Source organism: Trifolium pratense, linkage group LG5 (genome assembly GCF_020283565.1).
Source record: "Trifolium pratense cultivar HEN17-A07 linkage group LG5, ARS_RC_1.1, whole genome shotgun sequence".
In the NCBI taxonomy this organism is placed as follows: Eukaryota; Viridiplantae; Streptophyta; class Magnoliopsida; order Fabales; family Fabaceae; genus Trifolium; species Trifolium pratense.
In genome coordinates this window covers 50,391,581-50,414,238 of record NC_060063.1, presented here as the reverse complement: position 1 = coordinate 50,414,238, position 22,658 = coordinate 50,391,581, and the positions used below count along the sequence as shown (strand labels likewise).

The 22,658-nt window shown below is 39.0% G+C and overlaps 1 protein-coding gene across 4 annotated transcripts; it reads left to right on the top strand.

Annotated features, from left to right (window-relative positions):
• Positions 1–3,677: 3,677 nt before the first annotated feature.
• Positions 3,678–6,335, top strand: LOC123884104 (protein PARTING DANCERS). 4 transcript variants are annotated; one of them, XM_045933114.1, is made up of 9 exons: positions 3,678–3,832; positions 3,924–3,991; positions 4,724–4,848; positions 4,941–5,029; positions 5,136–5,231; positions 5,320–5,414; positions 5,493–5,533; positions 5,660–5,734; positions 6,037–6,335. In XM_045933114.1, exons 2-9 carry the CDS (start codon positions 3,949–3,951, stop codon positions 6,184–6,186), a joined length of 714 nt encoding a protein of 237 aa, XP_045789070.1. In that variant the 5' UTR covers positions 3,678–3,832; positions 3,924–3,948; the 3' UTR covers positions 6,187–6,335. The 4 variants fall into 4 exon arrangements, with proteins under 4 accessions (XP_045789070.1, XP_045789069.1, XP_045789072.1 ...); XM_045933113.1 differs by having other exon boundaries at positions 5,651–5,734; XM_045933116.1 differs by lacking the exon at positions 4,724–4,848 and having other exon boundaries at positions 5,651–5,734.
• The last annotated feature ends 16,323 nt before the right edge of the window (positions 6,336–22,658 follow it).

The following is a 22,658-nucleotide window of genomic DNA, read 5'->3' as shown; positions in this document are numbered from 1 at the left end:
ATAAAGGACCAAAATGTTACAAAAAATAAGATAAAAGACATGTAGTGTAATTTTGCCTAAATATTTATAGGCGAAATTCATAAGTAGATAGGTTAAGTTGTGATGTGATCCTAAAATTCTATCCCTTAACAAGAAGAATTATTTCGGTCATGGAATAAAAAGAACCAAAGTTGAAGATTATTATCCAAGCATGTGATAGTGGAAAATAAAGAGCTCATCCACTAAGCATATGAAAATGAAGAGCTCATCCACTAAGCATATGAAAAGAGCACCACTATCTCTTCTTTTATTTTGCATTTTTCTTGTAATAATTCAGTTCCACTATCATGATAGCTAGTGGCTGAAATCATTTTGTTTTCTTAGGAGTTACTTTTGCTTATCAGCCTTTCCTATATAAAGGAGGCATGTAACTCTTGCCAAATAAATGAATTTTGTTAAGTTTTACACATTGTGTAATTGAGAGCATTTGCTCTTAGGTTCTGGATTGGACCAAAATTGATCTTATCAAGGAATCCTTTTCTTGTGGTGATCTTCATCCATAGGCTTATCATTCTCTCTTGGATTAGAAAGAGTGTGGCGCCCCTTCTACTTATTCCATTTCTTCTATTTTCCTTTACTTTGTTTCAATTTAGTTCCTAAAAGTGTTTGTGTCAAATTCTATCCTAATTTTCATCAAATGGTGTCCATCAAGTGGTAATCAGAGCTCGGGTTCAAATCAGGTGTTATCTATCCTTTTCAATTTTGTTGTTGGTTTTATTTTTTGTTTTTCATAGTTTGAAAAAAAAAAAACCGGAAAAAAAAAGATGGATGAAGAAATGCTGCAAGTCTTCACCAATGAGTTAGAGAAGTTATTTCATAGTGAGTTTAAAAAAATTCATGAAAAGTTCGACCGCATAGAGAGGAAATATAGAAGAAATTATGATAAAAGAGATAGAGAAAAGGAGAGAGAAGATAGAAGAAAGAAAAGTGAGGAACAAATAAAAAGTCATATGACAAGTTTTGAAGTATTATGGGAGAATTATCACCTCAAAAATCTAGAGAAGGATAAAGAAAATGAAGAAAAAAAAATGTGTAAGGAGATACTTGAAAGTGAGGTGAAAGAAAAAGAGATAATTGTGAAAGAGGTGAACAATAAAGAAATTCATGAAGAAGAAGAAGAAGAAGAGAAGATGGAAAATAAAGAAAAAATAGAGATCAATGAGAGGGAGAATGAGAAAAGTGTTGAGAAGTTATGGCATGCAACTACACTAGTCCCTTCTTTTAAGTTGGTTTGTATGATTAAGTGTTGGGACTCTTCTAATCATATTGATTTGTCTAACATTTCATTTTTTTATGGTGAAGGGAACAAAGTGGTAGAAGATGAAATTATTGAAAAAAAAGTTGAGAGTGTTTTTGTAACTACTGAAAATGCCACAATTCCTATTGATAATGCTTCTTTTGCTTCTTGTGCTCTTGAAGTTATGTTTGATTCATTATCTCAAAGAGAAGTTATCAAAGAAAAGAGAAATTCCACATTTGAGAGAAAGCAATGGAAAGAAAAGCACACACTTTTTGCTAATAAAAATGAAAAGTTCTCTAAAGTAGAAGTTCTTACATATCATGGATTCTATAGATTTATTTTTGACCCAGGAGGTTATCAAGCTACAAATTCGAGGTCGAATTCTCTTGAAGAGGGAGGGAATGATGTGATCCTAAAATTCTATCCCTTAACAAGAAGAATTATTTCGGTCATGGAATAAAAAGAACCAAAGTTGAAGATTATTATCCAAGCATGTGATAGTGGAAAATAAAGAGCTCATCCACTAAGCATATGAAAATGAAGAGCTCATCCACTAAGCATATGAAAAGAGCACCACTATCTCTTCTTTTATTTTGCATTTTTCTTGTAATAATTCAGCTCCACTATCATGATAGCTAGTGGCTGAAATCCTTTTGTTTTCTTAGGAGTTACTTTTGCTTATCAGCCTTTCCTATATAAAGGAGGCATGTAACTCTTGCCAAATAAATGAATTTTGTTAAGTTTTACACATTGTGTAATTGAGAGCATTTGCTCTTAGGTTCTGGATTGGACCAAAATTGATCTTATCAAGGAATCCTTTTCTTGTGGTGATCTTCATCCATAGGCTTATCATTCTCTCTTGGATTAGAAAGAGTGTGGCGCCCCTTCTACTTATTCCATTTCTTCTATTTTCCTTTACTTTGTTTCAATTTAGTTCCTAAAAGTGTTTGTGTCAAATTCTATCCTAATTTTCATCAAATGGTATCCATCAAGTTGTGTATTAAATAACAGCTTATGCGATATAAATTAGGTTTTATGCTATTTTATAAATTCACACTAGTGAAAATTATATTTTTATAAACTATTTTATCATAAACTACCTTGAAAAATTTATAATAATACATATAAATTGCATAAGCTCAAAAATATATCAATTCAAACAGGGCATAAGTCTTTAAGGTTATTAACAGGGGTGTCTTTGAATTTTTTGAGGTTATGTGCAAAATGTAAAAGTGATTTTTAATAAAAAAAATTCAAAAAAAAAAAAATAATCGATATAAATTGATAATAACATAAAAAGAATAATCATTTTTTTTTACAGAAAATAAAATAATCATTCTTGTAAACATATGAATTATTAATATTAAACTAATTGCATTAAACTAAATAGGATAAAAAACATCGTCATATTGAACTAAAAATCAAGGTTTATTTTTTTTAATAAAATTAAAAACAACAAGAAAGCAATCTCCACTAGTGGTGGTCGTTGGGGTACGCTAATTCGTTTGGTTTATTTTATCATACGCACGACTAATCTGTTCTGTTACTATTCATGTTTAATTATAAATTAGCTGATAGCCGATGAGCTAGTTTTTAGCTGGTAACTGAAAAGCTAGTAAAATAAAATTAAAGTGTTTGGTAAATTTAGTTTTTTGTAATAATAAAATAACATAAAATACATGGTTATTTTATGTGAGTGAATAATTATTTTTGTAAGTAGGTAGTTTTGTTATTAAAAAAATAAAGAAATTAAAATAATAAAATAAAAATTGGAATAAAAAGTAAAAAGCTATAAGCTATAAACTCAAACGCTACTTAGCCTCTGTTTGGTAAGATTAAGCTATACGCTAACTGATAACTGAAAAGCTAACTTATAGCTGCAAAACTAGCTTATAGATGATAGCTAATGGCTGATGGCTTATAGCTGAAAAGCTTGTAGAATAAAATTAAAGTGTTTGACAAATTTAGCAGTTGTAAGTACAAAATGACATAAAAGAACATGGTTAGTGAATAGTGGTAGTTATTATATTTTTTTTTAAAAAAAAGGAAATAATAAATAAAAATAATAAGGGTAAAAATGAGAAAAATGAAAAAAGCTAAAAGTTATAAACTCATACGCTACTTAAAATATCATTTCAAAAAACGTTATAAACTAGTTAGAGAAGTTCGTTACAAAACACTTCGTATTTTTATCAAACAAACTTATAAAGTAGTCCAATAAACTATAATCTAGTTTATCGAACTTGCCAAATAATGCCTAAAACAACTCTATATAATAAGTTCGGTCAAAAAAAAAAAAAAACTCTATATAATAAGCTACTATAAGTTAGCTAACCCAATGTCCTAAAAAATAAAAAATCCTAAATATCGTTTATCTTACTTGTAATCATTTGATTGGTTGTGTGTAACTATTAATGCTATGACTCACCCAAGAATTTCTCTAACAACTGCTACTTTGTTTGTTTGTGAGCACCAAACCAACAACTTCGCTTCCGTTCTGCGACGACAATAACCACCATACGCCGCCGTACCAGAAACCTTCCTCCACCGTTGGTTTGTATAATCGTTTTCTGATTCCTTTACTTTTTAGCTATTTAAACTTCAATGAGTGAAAACAAACGAGCTTCTTTTTTTTCATTCATAGACATTTTTCACTCTTCGATTCACTCATGGACTCAACAACTTCAACGCCATCACATGCCTCATTCTCCGGTATCGCATCAATTTTTCTTAATCAACTGATCAATAAACACATTGCTTAATCTGATTTTTTATTTGTAGTTTCTGATTCGGTTATTGTTCATGTGAAATTGATCTCTGCAATATGAAAGAACATATTCGTGACATTGTATCTCTATTTTTCATTTGAGATTAATTTTTTATGTTGAATTAAGATTGTAAAAATGAACAAGTAGGTTAAAATTTTCCGATCTTCATTTTTGGATTTTCGTTATCTATTGCTTTAATTCCTTGAATTAGAATTTAGATATAGATTAGATTTTGATTTTGGATTTTCCTTATCCATTGATTTTCACCTATGAAGCACAGACATGGACACCAGACACGACACGAACACGGACACATCGACACCAATAATAATTTGAGAAAATAACACAATTAATCTGAGGATTGTCCGTGCTTCATAGATTCACTCCCGGAGACATTATTGCAGGGGCCACTTTCGCACTCCGTATTCCCCACTCCTCCACACCGAAGCTTTTAGGCATATTTTAGTTATAATTTAAATGCTTCTATGCTTCTCTTAATGCATTAGCTTCTTATATATGTTGTTTTAATTTTAATTTTCTACTCAATTGTATTGTAATAATGAATAATAGGAGCATTTTGTTTAGCCTTGTTGCCTGTGTAAATTTTTAATGGCTAAAAATATGCATTCTTATCTTAATTTGTTTAGAATGAGGCCATTATTATGAATTACTGTAGGTACAAATGGAGTCTGTTTGATGAGAAATGGATGGAAAGGGGATCAACATCCATCCTTCATTGATTTTATCTCGACTTTCCTCACTGCAAATTCCTTTCGTCTTAATTTCGTGCCAATTGCTCCAGTAATTGCCTGTTTTTGTGTTTTCTTCCCTATTCTATTTCGTTCCTTCGAAATGCTGGTTCACCGCTTACATTTTGAGGGTTTTCTTTGTAGGACTTTATTTTCAATTGTGGGGGTATGTCCGTGGCCTTCATTTTTGTGACAAACTGGGACTGCAACAACGTGGCTCCGATCTTCAACAGGTTACTAGGCTTATGTTTTGGAATCATTGCTAATGCTTGGGGTTATGTTTAAGTGGTATTTATATTTAACAAAGAGTTTATGCTTGATTTGAATTTTCTGGTGCAGAGTACAGAAACTGAAGACTCAATTTTCACATTTTTATGTTGTTATCACACTTCCAGCAAAAGAGGAAATTGATTCATTTATTCACTCATATTTCAAGTGAGTTTTGTTTGTTCTGTTTCTGATTGATTGATGTTAGCTATGTATGACTTGAATAATGAAAGAATATGGTTATGAATAAGTGAAGATTTGGGATGGTGATTGGCAAGCCTACATTTGTGCCAGTTAAGGACTTAGAGATGGGGTTTGAAAAGATGGTAAAAATAGCCCATTCTTCTGGAGGTAGAACCTGAAACTTCTAACTAGCTTTAGTTTGTTGTTCCAATTTATATATAGTTCTTGTTCTCCCACTAATTGCAGCATACAAACAACAGAGAATCGAAGAAAAATTGAAAGCTGAGGTCAGCGCATTGATTTTACATTAAAATTTCATACTATTTAGCTGCTAGAAACCACATCACATAAGAAGTGAAACTAGCATATTGATGTTTGAACTTTGTTATTGTTTTGATTTGAAGAGGAAGCAGTTGGTTCAAGGAATGAACTTTTACCTTAAAGTTGTTACCTCCATCCCAGGCATTGACAATCACGATGCAAATGCGGTAAATCTCTCTACTAGAATGAAACTCTTCAATTTAGTTTTCTATTTTTACATGCATCCATTTAATATTGCTAAAGCTTTGTATTCTTGAACATGGATGTGTTAAACTCACTAAGGTATAAGAGTCACATGTAGTTTGTGCATAAGCATTCCTTTTCACTGATAATAATTGCTCTGGTGTCAAAGTTTTGATGCTATGCTAGGCTTGTTGTGCTACTCTTCCTAATAATTTTGTCCTATGCAAAACCGTAATAGCCATGCCTATAGGTTGAGTTATTTTGTTATTCTGATTGTTTAATTCAGCTTAGTCAAGCTCTTGGTTCTGTCCAAGCAATTGCCAAGGCATCAAAAGAGCAAATTCTTGAGAACACTGATCTTTCCACTGACAAGGCGGAGATGGTTTCGAGGTTTCTTAGGGACCCGAACTTTTACTTGCGTCCCAAGATCAACTGATAACAAAATAACAGGAATCCAGATTGTAGTTTTTTTTTTTTTTTTGCTGCCTAAATAACATAAGCAGCACTTTGCACTGTATTAATATGAGATATATGTTAATTCCTTTTTCCTTTTTTTGGTAACTTCTGTATATAATAGTATTCTTAGTTTCAGTTTTATCAATTGACAACTATCGTGATTGAGATAGGACCATAATGCCATAATGTTTTGTCTTGATGATATGGACGAATGATTTCTCTCATGTTTAATTCTTGAATTTCAACCATTCATCTAATATGTTGAAAGAGTGTGTTTAACAATGAGGTAGGGGGATTGAATGGCGGAAGACTAACATGATCTTTCAACACGATAAAATTAACTCCGAAAATGACAAGAATATCTGGCTTGATAAAATAGAAGTAATATAGCTCATAGATCTATAGGCTAATGTATTAAAATAAAATACTGTGCTAACAACAATTAGCGCCTAATTGATCCAAAAGCCCGCCCAAATCTCTTCCAATTATTTCTTCTGCCGAACAAATAACCTTTGATACTTTGGATTTTCACTAGTTAATTAGTATAATAATGTCACTGTTACAATTCACATCCACAGTCAAAAAATAGTGTCGCTTCCCAAGATGGTTCATTCTCTCATTCTATCATGACTCTTCTTCTTCTTATTGGGAACCAAGCTTTTCCTCATAAATTTTTCAAACAAACAACTGTGTTTTCCTTTGAACCCAAACCTTCACTATACCCATTCACTTTCCAACTCTTCTTTCGGTTCTTTCCCTCAAAACGTGACCATCCATATTCTATTTTGCTTCGAGACAATCCATTTTCATCGTGACTCACCCTGTTGCCCAGCTAATTGTCATCTGCTCTCAATCATCTTCCATGCTTCATTTCTTTATCTTTTTACAAGTTCATCTTATTTAGGTGCTTATGTCCATTGAATATTTTTTTATCTTCTACATTTTTCCATTATACATGGGATTTTATGAGGCTTTTTTTTACATCCATGTGTATTTAGTTGAGATTTGTATTCTCTATTGGAATCCATTAATTGTAAATTGTAGTTTTTAAAGGCTTTGCTTTATTGTAGTTTAGGTTTTAGAGAAATTGAGTTTATTCTTTATTTTGTTGCAATTTCTTTTGCAGATTTCACGTTGGCTGGATAAAACAAGTCTACACATATGCCTATTGTGGGTGCTGTTTGAGTCCAAAATGGTGCATGCAATTTATAATGGTAAGTCGATGTTTAGATAATATTAAACAGTCTATGTTTTCATAAAAGTTGTGGTAATCGATTCACCTCTTTTTCGATTGTTGAGTAGCAATCCCCACTCTTCATTATATTGACATAGCACTTTGATCTTAACTGTTGATCAGAACAGGTAGATGGCCAGCTAGCAGTCCGTTGAGCAGGTGGTTGACGGCGGGTCGAGCAGCTGATCCACGGAGGGGGGTTGTACCTGCAGGTGCTCCGATGCCAAAGTCAGACAAGGAAAGATAGCAAGAGAGATACTAGAGAGAGAAAGTAAATGAGAGAATGAATAATGTTACCTAGCTCTCCTGTATAGGAGAGCTTATATAGCCCCCAGCTCTGGGTCAAAGGTCCTCTTATTGGGTTGGACTTGCCAAGACCCAATAAGATGGACTGCCAAGATATCACCCTTAGATAGTTGGTAGAACAGTAATTTGCTCATATCTTGCAGAGGTTCCACCATGTTCTGCTGACATGGATATGATGGGGCAAGTCATGTGGACTGTAGAGGGTATGAAGTGGACTAGTTCTAGTCTAGTCCAGAACAGGAGCCCCCCAAGTCGTTGCTCTTAGACATAAGAGTAATGACTTTTAGGCTAAGCCCAATGTCGAGGAGGGATGTCCTCGTTACCTCTGTTGATTTTGTGTAGTTCAGTTTTTGTACGAGGACGTGCTCGTCACCTGGCGTAATCCTGCTCGTGATGTTTATGAGGAGGTTGAAGATCATAATTGTTTAAAGAGGGACGTGCTCGTCACTTTGCTCGTCAGCTGTTATAAACTTGCTCGTTATGTTCACGAGGAGGTATTTTTGTGAAACGCTGTTTTCATACGAGCAGCTGCTCATGAAAGAGGTGTATTTATTGCTCGTGCCTGTGGCGACGAGGGGGTGTCTGTGAAGAGGTGTTTTTGCTTTTTGTTTTTACGAGGGGATGTATAAGCCGTTGGATCAAAGCGCCTTCTTGTTGTAGTGGCCTTTGATTTCTTTAAATAGAGAGGAGTGAATTTATTTTTTACTTTTCACTCTCTCTCTTCGTTTGCTGCCGTTAGGATTCTCTGGGAGCTTTGCTCAAGTGTCAAGTCTCGTTCTTTCAATCCTCTTTGAATTCAAGGTATTCCTCAAATTTCTTCTTATGATTTGCTTGTTTAGATCTAGTTTTTATTGTTTTTTGCTCAGTTTGAGTGTTTTTCTGGGTTATGCCATGAAGAACATGATGAACATAGGATGAATTTTCCGGGCACTATATGAAATTTCCGAGCACTAGATTAACGAAGGATAGATTTCTGGGTAGATTTAGGAGTCTGCGTTTGGTCGGGGAACCTCGTCCCCTTCAAAGTAAATCTGCTCGGAATTTGAATCGGGGAGCTTTCTCCCCTTCAAAGAATTTTGCTGGGTATTAATCCGGGGAGCTTCGTCCTCTTCAAATATTTTGTGCCCGGAATTAATTCGGGGAGCTTGTCCCCCATGCGCTTCGAATCTGCGCAAAAATTCTAATCGGGGAGCTGCTCGGAAATATGACCGGGGAGAGCTGCTCGTCCCCCGTTCCTAACAATTTTGTGAAAATAATCCGGGGAGTTTTGTCCCCGTGCCAAGTAAATTTGTGAAAATTTGAACCGGGGAGCCTCATGCAACTTGAATTTGTGCTCGGAATTAATTCGGGGAGTCTTGTCCCCGTTTGGCAAAATTTGTGCAGGGCTTTTCGCCGGGGAGCATTGTCCCCGTTTTTTACTTGGAGTAATTTTCTGGCCCAAATTTTGTTTGTAAAAATTTGAACCGGGGAGCCTCGTCCCCGTTTTTAACTAAGAAAAAATTTTCAAACGAATTTTGTTGTGAAAAATTCGTGATGGGGAGCCTCCTCCCCGGTTTTTTGATGGGGAGCCTCCTCCCCGGTTTTAACTTAGAAAAATTTTTCAAACGAATTTTGTTGTGAAAAATTCATGATGGGGAGCCTCCTCCCCGGTTTTTTGATGGGGAGCCTCCTCCCCGGTTTTAACTTGGAAAAATTTTTCAAACGAATTTTGTTGTGAAAAATTCGTGATGGGGAGCCTCCTCCCCGGTTTTTTGATGGGGAGCCTCCTCCCCGGTTTGTGTGTTGCCAATTGGTAAGGGCTTTGGTCGGGGACAGCGTCCTCGCCCTATTCTGCGCTCTTTCACTTGAATTGCGGTGAAAGGGTGGATTTGATTGACTGTCGAATTCACTTTGTTTTCACTGCTTTTCAGGTTCCATATGTCAGATATCGAGGAGGTAGTGGAGAGTCAGGGGGTCGTGAGGTATGGATTACTTGATATGATTACTGATCCTGAACTGGATTGGGTCGGGCCTGAGCCCCGGGGGTTAGCTTCTGTGCTTACTCCCAATGATCCGAAATTGCGCACAGTGGTCGAGCGGAGGAGGAATGATCCGGTTAACTGACTAATTTATATGCTCGACGAGGATCAAAGAGTGTGCTCTTCTTTTGAGGGATATGGCTTTGCATTGTTTGAGTTTGTTTTTAAGGAGCTAAGACTTCGATTGCCGTTCAGCCCTCTTATGATAGGAGTACTTAGGACATTAAGGGTTGCCCCTTCTCAGCTTCATCCAAATTCGTGGGCGTTTAATTTGGCCTTTGAGCACCTATGTGAGTATAGGGGTGTTCGACCTACTCTTCCCCTTTTCTTCCGAATTTTTAAGGTCCAACGAAAGACCACGAGGAGTGAAGATCGAGCGGTTCCTCGGCAGAATTGGGTATCGCTGAAGCAACAAGATGACGTGAAGCTTTTTAAGGCATTCACTAATTTCGTCCGGCACTTTAAGGAGAGGTATTACATTGTCCGACCAGAGTCTCATGCTGCCCTAGATAATCTGTTGGAGCCTAGATCCGATTTGGATGAATACGGGGTTGTTCGTAGGGATGCTACCGGGAGGGTTTTGACTAGGATGGAACCCAAGTTTCCTTTAAGTTGGACATATGTCCATTTTCATAAGGATCCTCGAAAGTATATGATAAGGGATGCTGATTTATCCCCTGAGGACAGGGCCAATTTTGAAGATCTGAAGAGTTTTGTTGAAGGTTTCACCCCTGCTGTGTGGGTGAACAGGGGAGGTGAAATTATTGTAGATGAGGATAGGAACCCGAGGACCTCCAAGAGGTCTATCAATATCCGAGAACTATTTGAATGTAGGAATGCCGAGGAAGTGAGGATTTGCTTGGGTATAACGTGCTCGTATTTCACTTGCTTTTCTTGAAATATTTTATCTGTCTTTGCTTTGTTTTTGACTTTGTCTTATTTTTTCTTGCAGATAAGATGGAGTCCATTGCTGATCGTATGTTGAAGGCCGCAGTCAATGAAAGAGCGTCAGGCAAGGGAAAGAAGAAAAAGGTAGCAGCCAAGAGTCCCCCGCGAGTCCGTCCTGGGACTCCTGCTGCGCAAGGGTGCTCGTCGCGGGGAGGTGGTTCTGGTACTCCTTCTTCTGTTCAGCAGCTTCCTCAGAAGAGGGCGAGGGAAAATGATCTTCCTGAGACAGGCATGGGCGATATGACTGGCTTTCCTGTTCCCCGGTGCTACACGGTGCCCAGTTTTTTTGACATGTACCCTCATATGATTCCTGATGCTGAGAAGATTGCGATTCTCGAGCAAGAAGCTGATGCGAGGAGGACACAACATGCTCGAGATATGGCCGGGGTCGTACGGATGATGGAGAGTGCTCTGGTGCTCGGTGATGAGCGGGACAGACTGGCTGTGGAGAGGAATGCGTTTCAGGCTAAGATTGGGAAGCTTAAGGCCCGCATCGTCCATCTGGAAAATGATCAAGTGGATTACGAGGAGAAGAAAAAGATCTTCGGGGATCAGACGGTCGAGCTTCGCATGAGGACCGAGGAGTTAGCTGCCGCCCAGACATAAGTGGAGCGACTGACTGCAGCTATGGCACCGTGCGAGGGTGAGCACCCAGCAGCAGTAGGTTTGACTACCCGAGCAGAGCTTGTTCAAGCTATTGCTCAGCTATCTGCTGATTGCGTCGGTGGTGCTGTTTATGCTTTTGACAACGCTAAGCAACAGATGATGCTTCTTAATCCCGAGCTGAATTTAGTCATGGAGGGCATGCATGTTAATGGAAGGATCGAAGCTAGTCGCATCGTTATTCCTGAGGGGTTGGAAACCGAGGAGGCTTCAGATGAGGAGGAGGGAAACGAGGAGGGTGATCGTGATGAGTAGGAGTTTTAATGATCTTTGTATCTTATTTTTCTTTGGTAATCTTTTGGGGCCTATGTGCCATGGTTTGTAATATTTGAACAAGTGGGCTTTTGTCCAAATTTACTTTCTATGACAATTTCGGGCGCGTTCCCGTTTATTAATTGTGCTCGCATATTATTCATGCTCGTAAATATTCTGCTCGTAGCTATTTTTATTTCACCCCTGCTCGTGTGAATGTTTAAGTTTTTACTAAGTTTGCCTATTTGAATGTATGTTTAAACTTTCGCATGTATGAATGCTTTGCTCGTTTTTATTTCACCGGGGAGCTTGTCCTCGTTTTTAACTTAGCGAAAATATTGGTTATTTTGGATTTATTATCCCTACTCGGAATTATCTCGTTTCGCTAGTTTTTTTGTCGAGCGCATTTTGTTGAGGTTGGTTTCCTCGGTTTAAACTTAAACAGTTTGTGGAACTGTATAAGCACTTAGAGTTGTTTCTAAGTTAATGCGAATACGAGCACATTGATGTGCCTTTCTCCGCGACCTGAACCTCCCATCGCGAGCTGGGTGTTAGGTCATTGCACGGAGACGATGGAGCTCGTTTCGAGAGGTTTCCTCGTCGAGCACGGGTTCCTCTCCCCTTATGGTAGATTGGTTCCCTTGCTCTGGTTTTTAGATGAGCACGTGTGCCTAGGTGCCCTCCGTTGTCTAGGTGTTCGACTCGTTGTGTTTTGAGTTCGAACAGCCTTTTGTGTTTTGGTGTGGCAAAAACTTAGCTGTAATATTGTTTCAATATCTAGGCATTCCATGGTCGGAGGATCTCTTTCCCTTGAAGGTCCTCGAGGTAGTATGCCCCGTTTTCTGTTTTGTTGCGAACTCGGTATGGTCCTTCCCAATTGGCTGCAAGTTTTCCATCTTGGGAGTCTTTGGCATTTCGTCTTAAGACGAGGCTGCCGACTTCGAATTCTCTCTTGATGACTTTGGTGTCATGTCGAGCAGCTATTTTTTGTTTAAGAGTGGCTTCTCGTAGGGATGCCTTTGTACGGATTTCTTCGACGAGGTCGAGCTCTTCTCGGAGTGCCTCGTCGTTCAATTCTTCCTCAAGGGGTTGCTCAGTTCGTCGGGAGGGTTCCCCGACTTCTACGGGGATAACTGCCTCTGTTCCGTATACCATCCGGAATGGGGTTTCCCCGGTTGTGGAGTGTGGGTTGTTCGATAAGCCCAAAGCACGTTTTCGAGCTCCTCGACCCATTTCTTTTTGTTCTGGTCGAGCCTTCGCCGTAAGCCTCGTAGGATTACTCTGTTCGCGGCTTCGGCCTGCCCGTTAGTTTGGGGGTGCTCGACTGATGTGAAATGTTGCTTGGTGCCCAGGGCAGCAAGGAATTCTTGGAAGCCTTTGTCTGTAAACTGTGTTCCATTGTCTGTGACCACAGCTTGTGGTATTCCAAATCTGGATAGCACATCTCATTTGAAGAAACGAAGGATTCTGAATGATGTTATGTCAGAGAGGGGTTCCACTTCCACCCATTTGGTGAAGTAGTCGACTGCGACTATTAAAAATCCATTTTGATGAAGTCCTCTTGTGAAGGGACCAAGTATGTCCATGCCCCACCAGGCAAACGGCCACGGTGAGGACAAAGATTTGAGCTCGTGAGGGGGAGCTAAGTGCATGTCCCCGTGTCGTTGGCATTTGTCACACTTCTTTACGTGGTCCTTAGCATCTTGTTGCATGGTAGACTAGTAATATCCTGCTCGTAATGCTTTTCTGGCCAATGATCTGCCTCCCAAGTGTTGTGAATTGATTCCTTCGTGAATCTCACGCAGGATGTAGTCGACTGTGTCCTCGTCAACACATTTTAGAAGGGGAATGGAAAATCCTCTCCTGTACAACTTTCCATCGAGAATTACACATGCACATGCTCTCGCCTTATCACTGCTGCCTCTTTCTGCTCGTGAGGGAGAGTTCCGTGCTCGAGGAAGTTGTATACTGGTGTCATCCAACAGTCTTTGTCGTTGATAACATTGATGTCGAGGACCCTGGTCGGTTTTTCTATGCTTGGACGAGGGAGTATTTCTTGGATCACGGATTTGTTTCCGCCCTTCCTTTTTGTGCTTGCCAGTTTGGACAGTATGTCTGCCCGTTTGTTGTGCTCGCGAGGTACATGTAATATCTCCACAGAATCAAACTTAGTAATTTTTTCTTTCACTAGAGTTAAGTATTCTGAGAGGTTATCATTTTTGGTTTGATATTCTCCTAGTACTTGAGAAGCGACTAGTTGTGAATCTGTATAGATTTTAATCTCCTTGGCATGCATGTCCTCGGCTAAACGTAGGCCAGCGAGGAAAGCTTTATATTCTGCCTGATTGTTTGAGGTTGGGAAAGACAGTGCTAGTGATACCTCGATTAGTATACCATCCTCATTTTCGAGTATGATACCTGCACCTGCTTCTGTTGGGCTTGACGCTCCGTCCACAAAGATCGTCCACTTATCTGCCCCGTCAGTTGAGGGGGAAGGGCTCGTCATCTCTGCTACGAAGTCGGCTAGGACTTGAGCTTTTAATGCTTTTCTGCTTTCGTAATGAATGTCAAACTCTGAAAGTTCGAGGGACCATTTCAGCATCCTGCCTGCCAAATCTGGTCGACCAAGTAGTGATTTGATGGGCTGGTCTGTTCGGACCACAATAGTATGAGCCAAGAAGTAATGCCTCAATCTCCTTGCAGCGTAGATTAAGGAGAGAGCTATTTTTTCAATTTGCTGGTATCTAAGTTCTGGGCCTTGTAAGGCTTTGCTCGTGAAGTACATTGGCTTTTGTCCCTCGTTCGTTTCGCGGACGAGAGCTGCACTTACAGCTTCTGACGCGACAGAGAGGTATAAGTATAGTACCTCCTTGTCATTTGGTCGTGAAAGGACAGGTAGCTCGGATAGAGCCTTCTTCAGATGTTGAAGAGCCTGCTCGCACTCGTTAGACCATTCAAAAATAGCATTTTTCTTTAGTAACTTGAAAAGTGGGAGCGCGTGTTGTGCGGATTTGGCTACGAATCGAGATAAGGACGTTAGCATTCCGTTGAGAGTTTGTATTGATTTTTTGTCACTGGGAGTTGGGAACTCAGCGAAGGCACGAAATTTGTCGGGATTTGCCTCAATTCCTCGCTCGGTCAGGTAAAATCCAAGGAATTTTCCTACTCGGACTCCGAAGGTGCACTTCTCTGGATTGAATCTCATATTATATTTTCTGGCCTGCTCGAAGACCTTACGTAGGTGCTCGACATGATCGTTTTCCTCGGGGGATTTGACGATCATGTCGTCCATGTAAACTTCGAGCATGTCGCCGATTTGTCCTCGGAATACTTTGTTCATCATTCGCTGGTATGTTGCTCCAGCATTCTTCAGACCGAAAGGCATTACGTTGTAGTAATAGTTGCCCGACTCAGTCATGAACGCTGTTTTTTCCCTATCCGCCACTGCCATTGGAATTTGATTGTATCCTGAATATGCATCCATAAAAGATAATAATTTAAAGCCAGAAGAATTATCAACTAATTTATCAATGCAAGGTAAATGATAAGAATCTTTAGGGCAAGCCCTATTGAGATCGGTATAGTCACAACACATTCTCCATTTTCCATTAGATTTTTTAACGAGTTCAACATTGGACAACCAGGTAGTATATCTGGCCTCAGAAATAAAATTTGCCTCTAGGAGGTCTTTTACAGCTTTTTCTGCAGCCTCTGCTTTCTCGGGAGACTACCTACGCCTACGTTGTGTTACAACCCTAGCAGTAGGGTCGATGGTCAGCTGGTGACAGGCCACATTGGGGTCGAGCCCGGGCATCTCAGAGGCGTGCCAGGCGAACAGGTCAGCGTTCTCTCTCAGGCAGGCCTTCAGCTGCTTACTAGCCAAGTCGGGGAGCCCTGTCCCAATCTTCACACCCCTGCTCGGATCTTCGCCGAATGGGACCAGCTCGAATTCGCCATCGGGAATTGGACGATGGTGCTCTTTGCTAGCTTCGTCTTCTTCTTTGTTTTCCTTGCGTAGTTTCTTCTCCTCTTTGTTTTCTTTCTTGGAGAAGCGACTGTCCAAGTCGATTGAGCTGATGTTTGGTGCGGGCGACGATGTTGGAGTTTTGGTTTTCTTAGCTTCGGGAGCTTCTCCAATGTACTCGTTTCCCTTGAAGGATGCATTGAAGCATCTCCTTGCAGCTTCGATGTCCCCATGCAAAGTGGCGACCTGCCCTTTGTGGGTGTAGTACTTCATCTTCAGGTGAGCAGTGGAGGGCACAGCGACCAAGTCTGCTATGGCAGTCCTGCCCAGGATGCATTGGTATAGGGAAGGGCAGTCGACGACCAGGAATTTGACCTTAATTGTCTTAACTGTTTCTTGGGAACCGAAGGTGACCAGGAGGTCGACATACCCCCACAGTTTGGTAGTTGCTCCGTTGAACCCTGTCAGATCAGATCCCAAGTAAGGAGTCAAGTAAGTTTCGTCCAACTGTAAAGTTTTGAAGAGTTGGGCGTACATAATGTCGCAGGAGCTTCCCTGGTCGACCAAACTCGCCGAACATCCATATTTGCCATATCGACCCTGATGAGCAGGGGAATATGGGAGTTTGCAGCTCCTCCGGGCAGCTCTTCCATGTAGAATGATAGGGGCTTTGATTGCCCTTTTGCTTTGTCCAGGTTTGCACTCATGTTGGAAGAGGCATCAATAAGCTCCTCGAATTTTCTTTTAATTGAGCCAACGGTGTGCTTGTCAAACCCTCCACCGGATATGACCATGGTTTCAGCAAAAGTTTCCCATCCATGCAGAGTGGGAGCAATGTAAGTGTCTTCTAGATAATCAGGGATGGAAAAATCCTCTGGACGGGAAATGGAGAGGGCGACTGGCTTGTGCCCGGTTTTTTCAGGTGGAGCTTCTTCAACTGCGTTGGTTCCAGCAGCTTCTGGTCGGGGAGTGTTGCTCTTTTTGACGTATTGCTTCAACTGTGCCTACACCATTTACAACACTCATAGGAATAAATGGTCCATCAACAACAGCCTTCCATATACCATCTCCTTGTGCTTCTAAATGTGCCTTTATACGGATTTTCCAAAAATCAAAATATTCACCACTGAACAATGGAGGCTTGTTACTACTACCACCATCTCTAAAAGTCGGATTTGCGGAAGCCATTCTTGATCTTTTAGGAACAGGTTACCTATAACCCGCTCTGATGCCAATTGTAAGTTTAAGAGTGCAACCTAAGAGGGGGGGGGGTGAATTAGGTTATGAGACTTTTTGTTTATTTTTAGAGATGTTATGGTAATTTTATTTTTCTTGAAGGTTTGTGATGAGTATATGAATAAAGTGCAGAAAAACAAAAGTGCAGGGAAAGAGAAAATGGACACAGGAGATTTATAGTGGTTCCCCTAATGGTACGTCCACTCCCTTCACACCCCGTGAAGAATTTCACTATGATCTTTATAAAGTGAAACAAGAGAACAATCCTCTCTTTTTCACTCTCTTGCTTCCAACAATCCTGGACAGCAAGGTGATTCCCCTTACAAAGTGAAACAAGAGAACAATCCTCTCTTTTTCACTCTCTTGCTTCCAACAATCCTGGATAGCAAGGTGTTCACACTAATCTGAATTTATACAAGAGTTTTGATACAAATTTGAGTATAGAGAATTTTGATACAACAAAATTCCAATAATACAATTCAAAATAATAAACTCTAAGTGCTCAGGAAACTTTTATCTGATATGAAATTATGTAGAAAAGTTTCAGAGAGTTTTGTGAAAATATTTGCAGAGAATTGTTATAAAAAAGTTAATGAAAGTGATTCGTTGTTTTTGAGAAAATTCTGATGTATATTTATATAGAAAATGATACCTCTTTGAAAATACAATTGCAATGCTTTGGAAGAGATATAATAATGAAAAGGTGTGTTTACGTATCAGAATTTTCAAATGGATGCAGAGGTAAATCGATTTCCATTGATAGGTAAATCGATTTCCCTTTCCTTTTTAATGTTAAAAGAAGTTTCAAAATTGCACAGGGTAAATCGATTTCCCTGTGTGGTAAATCGATTTACCTGTCAAAAATTCAGCAACAGAGTGTTGGTAAATCGATTTCCCTATCAAGGTAAATCGATTTACCTGCTTGAAAACAACATTTCAGAAACAACAGACTGCAGGTACATCGATTTCCTTGTTTAGGTAAATCGATTTACCTGCTTAAAAAACTTGAAAAAATTCTAAGTTAAAACCTTTTTGGATGGGAATCGTGCAACATTATTATAGTAACTTTAGAAAGGTTTAGATGAAAGTTTTTGAGCACCTAAAGCTTATAACAATGAACATAATCAATCTTTATCTTCTTTTCACATATTTGTCTTCATCAAAATAACTTTAATCTAGAAGCTTGTCTTCACAACTGTTCGGGCGAAGACCGCGTTGGAGCAGGTACTTCTTCATATCGTCAGTTGTGTCCACCTGAACGGCTTCTTTGTTGAATCTCTCAATAAAGTTGCGAAGGGATTCATTATCACCTTGGAAAATGGCGTCCAACACTGCCTCGGTTTTTGGTTGCTTCCGAGAGGCAGTGAAGTGTCTGCAAAATTGATCGGCTAGATCTCTCCACGAAGATACAGATTGAGGAGCTAGACTGTGGTACCATGCCATAGCTCCTTTCCTTAGGGAAGTTGGGAAGAGCCTGCACCTGATTGCTCCGCTGACTCTAAGGAAGTCCAGAGTAGCATTGATGGATGCAATGTGGTCGTCAGGATCAGTTAGTCCGTCATAAGCAGGAAGGGCAGGAGGTCTTTCAAATCCCTTTGGAATGGGTGCCCGCAGGTAGGGGTGTGCAAAAAATTTGGTTATCCTTAACCAAATTACTAACCAATCCATATCCAATTTTAGTTTGCAAAATCCATTTAAAAAAAAACCACACCACTCCAATAAAAAAACACCAATTATAAACCATAACCACATTTTGTAATTTGGTTTGGAATTGGTTTGAAAATTTAGGCTCAATAGCTAATTCAGGCCCAATCTTCAATTTTTTTAAATTCTTTATTATATAATAAAATAATTAATTAAAAGAGGGGTGGAGGACCGGTGGTCAACCGGTGGTCAACGCCGGACCACCGGCGGCCGGTGCGGCGGCGCTCCGGCCGGGACGGCGGCGGACGGTGGTTTCCGGCGGACTTCCGGTGACTTTCACGGCGGCCGGCGGTGGCGCTCCGATTGCCGGTGGTGGTGCTCCGGTGGTCGGCGGTGGTGCTCCGGCGGCCGACCACCACCAACCACCCATACTATTTTAATATTATTTTATTTTAAAAATCAGATTTTTAATAATTATTTTAAAAATAATTAAAAAAATCATTTTTTAATGTTTTTAATTTTTAAAAATAATTAAAAAAATCAGTTTTTTTTAAAAATAATTAAAAAAATCAGTTTTTAATGTTTTTAGTTTTTCAAAAATTTAGTATTTTAATTTTTTTCCTATTTATTAGTTTTTTTTTGTATTTAAAAATCAGATTTTTTAATTTTAAAAATTACTCTTTTTTTAAATAATAAAAAATATTTTTAAAACAATATAAAAAATAAGTTTTCGGCTAAGTAAAAAATAATTTGGGTTTAAAAAAAATATTTTGTGGGTTGATTATAAACCAATTCAATCATAAAATTAATGAAAAATTATGTTTTTAAAATAATTAATAAATCTATTTTTTTTAATCAACTAATAAAACAAATTAGTTTAAGTAAAAAACCTATTTAAAATTGGATCATGTGAATAACTTAAATTTTATTATAAACCGGTTATAAATTGGTTCGATCCGGTTAATAACCAAATCCAAATTAGTTTTAAAAAATAACCGGTTTGTTATTGAAATGGTTTTGGTTTAGAACCAAAACCATCAATTAGGTTTGGTGTGGTGTGGTTTCCAAACCATGCACACCCCTACCCACAGGATATCACGAGTTAAGGGACAGCGAGGGTCCTCCTCGTCACTTTCCTGGGATCTTCGAGCAGGGGAATCGTCATGATGGGCAGGAGTTGGGCTACGAGAGTAATGATCAGATTGATATCCTTGGCTTGTAGACTGTCCTCGTCTAGCCATCGTAGTAAGTCCTCGAGGGGAGTGACGGCGTGGTTCTGCTCGGTCAATAATTTTTCCTTTTTTGCCATTTGGGGAGGCAATGCCCTCGCGGGGAGGAGAAGTGTGGTCTCTTTTTTTCCTAGGCTTCTCAATCCGTTCCAAGACAGGGCGTCATTGTCAGACAAGCTCCTGCCGGGGAGGGGATTGGGAAGCAGGTTCAAGTCTTTTGTTTTGTTCATCGATTCTGCGATTTTGTCCTTGCAGAGCCTCGGTAGTCTGTTTTAGAGCAGCGACGAGCGCTGCTAGATCAACGTTGGTCACTGAAGCTGTGGACAGATCAGTATCTGCTGTTTTTCCCTGCACGGACTGGACAGATCAGTATCTGCTGTTTTTCCCTGCACGGACTATGGTTGCTTCCCCAACTGCTTCTCCATTATGACAACCAGTTCGCCGTCCTCGGAAGCCCAGGAAAGGTCTTGTCCGTCCCTGGAGTCAGTCTCGGGGAGGGCCTGGAGGTCAGTAATGCTAACGGGGGACAAAACAGTGTTCCGGGGAGATGTCTGGACGGCAGTATTCACGTCCTCCATATCATTGTTGTTGAATTGTGATGAACTGGCCATGAATGATTGATTGGTTTTGTTCTTTAGTTTCGTGCTCAAAATAAAGAAGGGGAGGTGCTCCGATGCCAAAGTCAGACAAGGAAAGAGAGTAAGAGAGATACTAGAGAGGGAAAGTAAATGAGAGAATGAATAATGTTACTTAGCTCTCCTGTATAAGAGAGCTTATATAGCCCCCCAGCTCTGGGCCAAAGGTCCTCTTATTGGGTTGGACTTGCTAAGGCCCAATAAGATGGACTGCCAAGATATCACCCTTAGATAGTGGGTAGAACAGTAATTTGCTCATATCTTGGAGAGGTTCCACCATGTTCTGCTGACATGGATATGATGGGGCAAGCCATGTGGACTTTAGAGGGTATGAAGTGGACTAGTTCTAGTCTAGTCCAGAACACACTTCTTTTTGGATGCTTATCTACTACAGGACCTGCAGGGAATGATTTCATAAAAGTCATATTCGTTTGTCGCTTAATAAACTTTACCACAAAGTTTGAATTTAGGGACGATACATTTTTAATAGTACAAATTAAAAAACTAAATTTTGAATTACCAACACAAACATTGTCAATAGCATCCACTACACTCTTTGAATATGTTTCAAAGGTTATCCGTGTGAATCCTCTATGTTCCATTTCCTTCATTGCTTCTAGAAGAGCTATCGATTCACCTTCAATAATGGAATATTGACCATTATTCCCAGGGACGGAACTAAGGTAAAAGGGGTTGTCGCCACCCTTAAAATATACATGTTATACTACCCCTCCTTATATAGGTAGTGGTCGCCCCTGTAAATCTAACCAAAGAAAATAATGCTCGCCACTGCAGTAGATAATCCAACTACTCTATAACAAGGTTAATGAGAATTTGATTGGATAAGGCCTCTCTACTTTGTAGGCAGAAGTTAATTAAACTTTAGATACATATTAAAAATTAATTAATATAAAAATATCACATGTTATTAAATGATTGAATGATGAGTACAATTAAACTCTAAGTTTTATTTTTGGTAGAAATAATTTTTGGTTAGCTTTAACTTATCTTGTGGTGGAACTCTGGATTATCGAACCATTTATCCTAAGAACCAGAAGATTAACACACAAAAAAAAAACGAAGAATATTGAGAAGATATTGCAAAATTGTGAAAGAGTTTTATTAAATAAAAAGTCGAAGAATATTTTTTTGAACAAGCAAAAAAAAGTCGAAGAATATTGTAATGTTGATCGGTAATTTTATATATGTTTGTTTTTGTAGTATGTATATATATATATATAGATTTTTATTTTATTGAACTAAATTTTATACAAGCATCAATAATAAGCGTTTTTTAAGCAAGTAGAAGTTATTGTTGATAAAAAATATTGTTCACACTATATTTCCGCCACCCTCAATATATTTTTCTGGTTCCGTCCCTGATTATTCCATGAGGTTCCAGCCATTACAAAGCTTCCCATGTGGTCTCTGAATATCCACCCAACGCTAGTTTTATTTAACTCTTTGTTAAAACCGGCATCTATGTTGCCTTTGTACCAACTGTTGGAACATGATGAAGAAATATGGAGGGAACTTGGTATTGAAATAAACACATGTGTAAGAACCATTATAGTGTGAATTGAAAAAAGACTCTTTGAGTCCCACATTGGAAAAATCACACTACTTGGTAGTGTTTATATACCACAAGGTGGCAACCCAAGGGTGTGCCCTTGGGGTACCCACTTTTGTAAGAAAGGGAGACCACACACAATGTCGAATATCACACGCGCGCGCCGCCGCCGCCGTCCGTCGGGCCGGGCTTGGGCTTGGGCTTGGGCTTGGGTGATATATTAATTTTTTAATACTAAGAAAAAGAAATTTTTTGAATTTAAATTTCTTTTAGTGTGTCCCTTAATTCGGCACATGTTAAATGTGCTTAGACCAAGTCTGAACAGATTTTTATCTGTTAAACGGTAAAAAATGATGTGTCCCTATTTTTGTGCCACGTTTGGAATTTTGACTGAGCAAATTCAGCTCCTGAAAATCCTCTGATTTCAGCTCCCTACTTGCCTATAAATACCACTTCATTTCTTCAGTTTTAACTCACTTCTTTTTCTCTGCATTCTGAGAAAATTGCTTCTTTCCTTCTCTCATTTTTTTCTTCTTCGAAATTATTTTTTGTTGTTTCAAAATTTGAACGGTTGTAAACCGTAGAATTGATATTCGTATATCAATTAGAGTGGTTCGAAATTTCGACCATACTTGGTGTTATTCTGACCGATACTACAGTGCAGTAGTTTATCGGTATTTTCATTGAAAACGGCTGTTTTATCCTGGGGACTTCGCGGTTGATATACTACAGTGCACTACTTCGAGTAGTTCC

Coding starts and splice junctions, on each gene's coding strand:
- LOC123884104 (XM_045933113.1), top strand. CDS start 3,949: ATGGACTCAACAACTTCAACGCCATCACATGCCTCATTCTCCG. Junction 5,232..5,319: donor TTTATTCACTCATATTTCAA/GTGAGTTTTGTT, acceptor GAATAAGTGAAG/ATTTGGGATGGTGATTGGCA. Junction 5,415..5,492: donor AATAGCCCATTCTTCTGGAG/GTAGAACCTGAA, acceptor CACTAATTGCAG/CATACAAACAACAGAGAATC.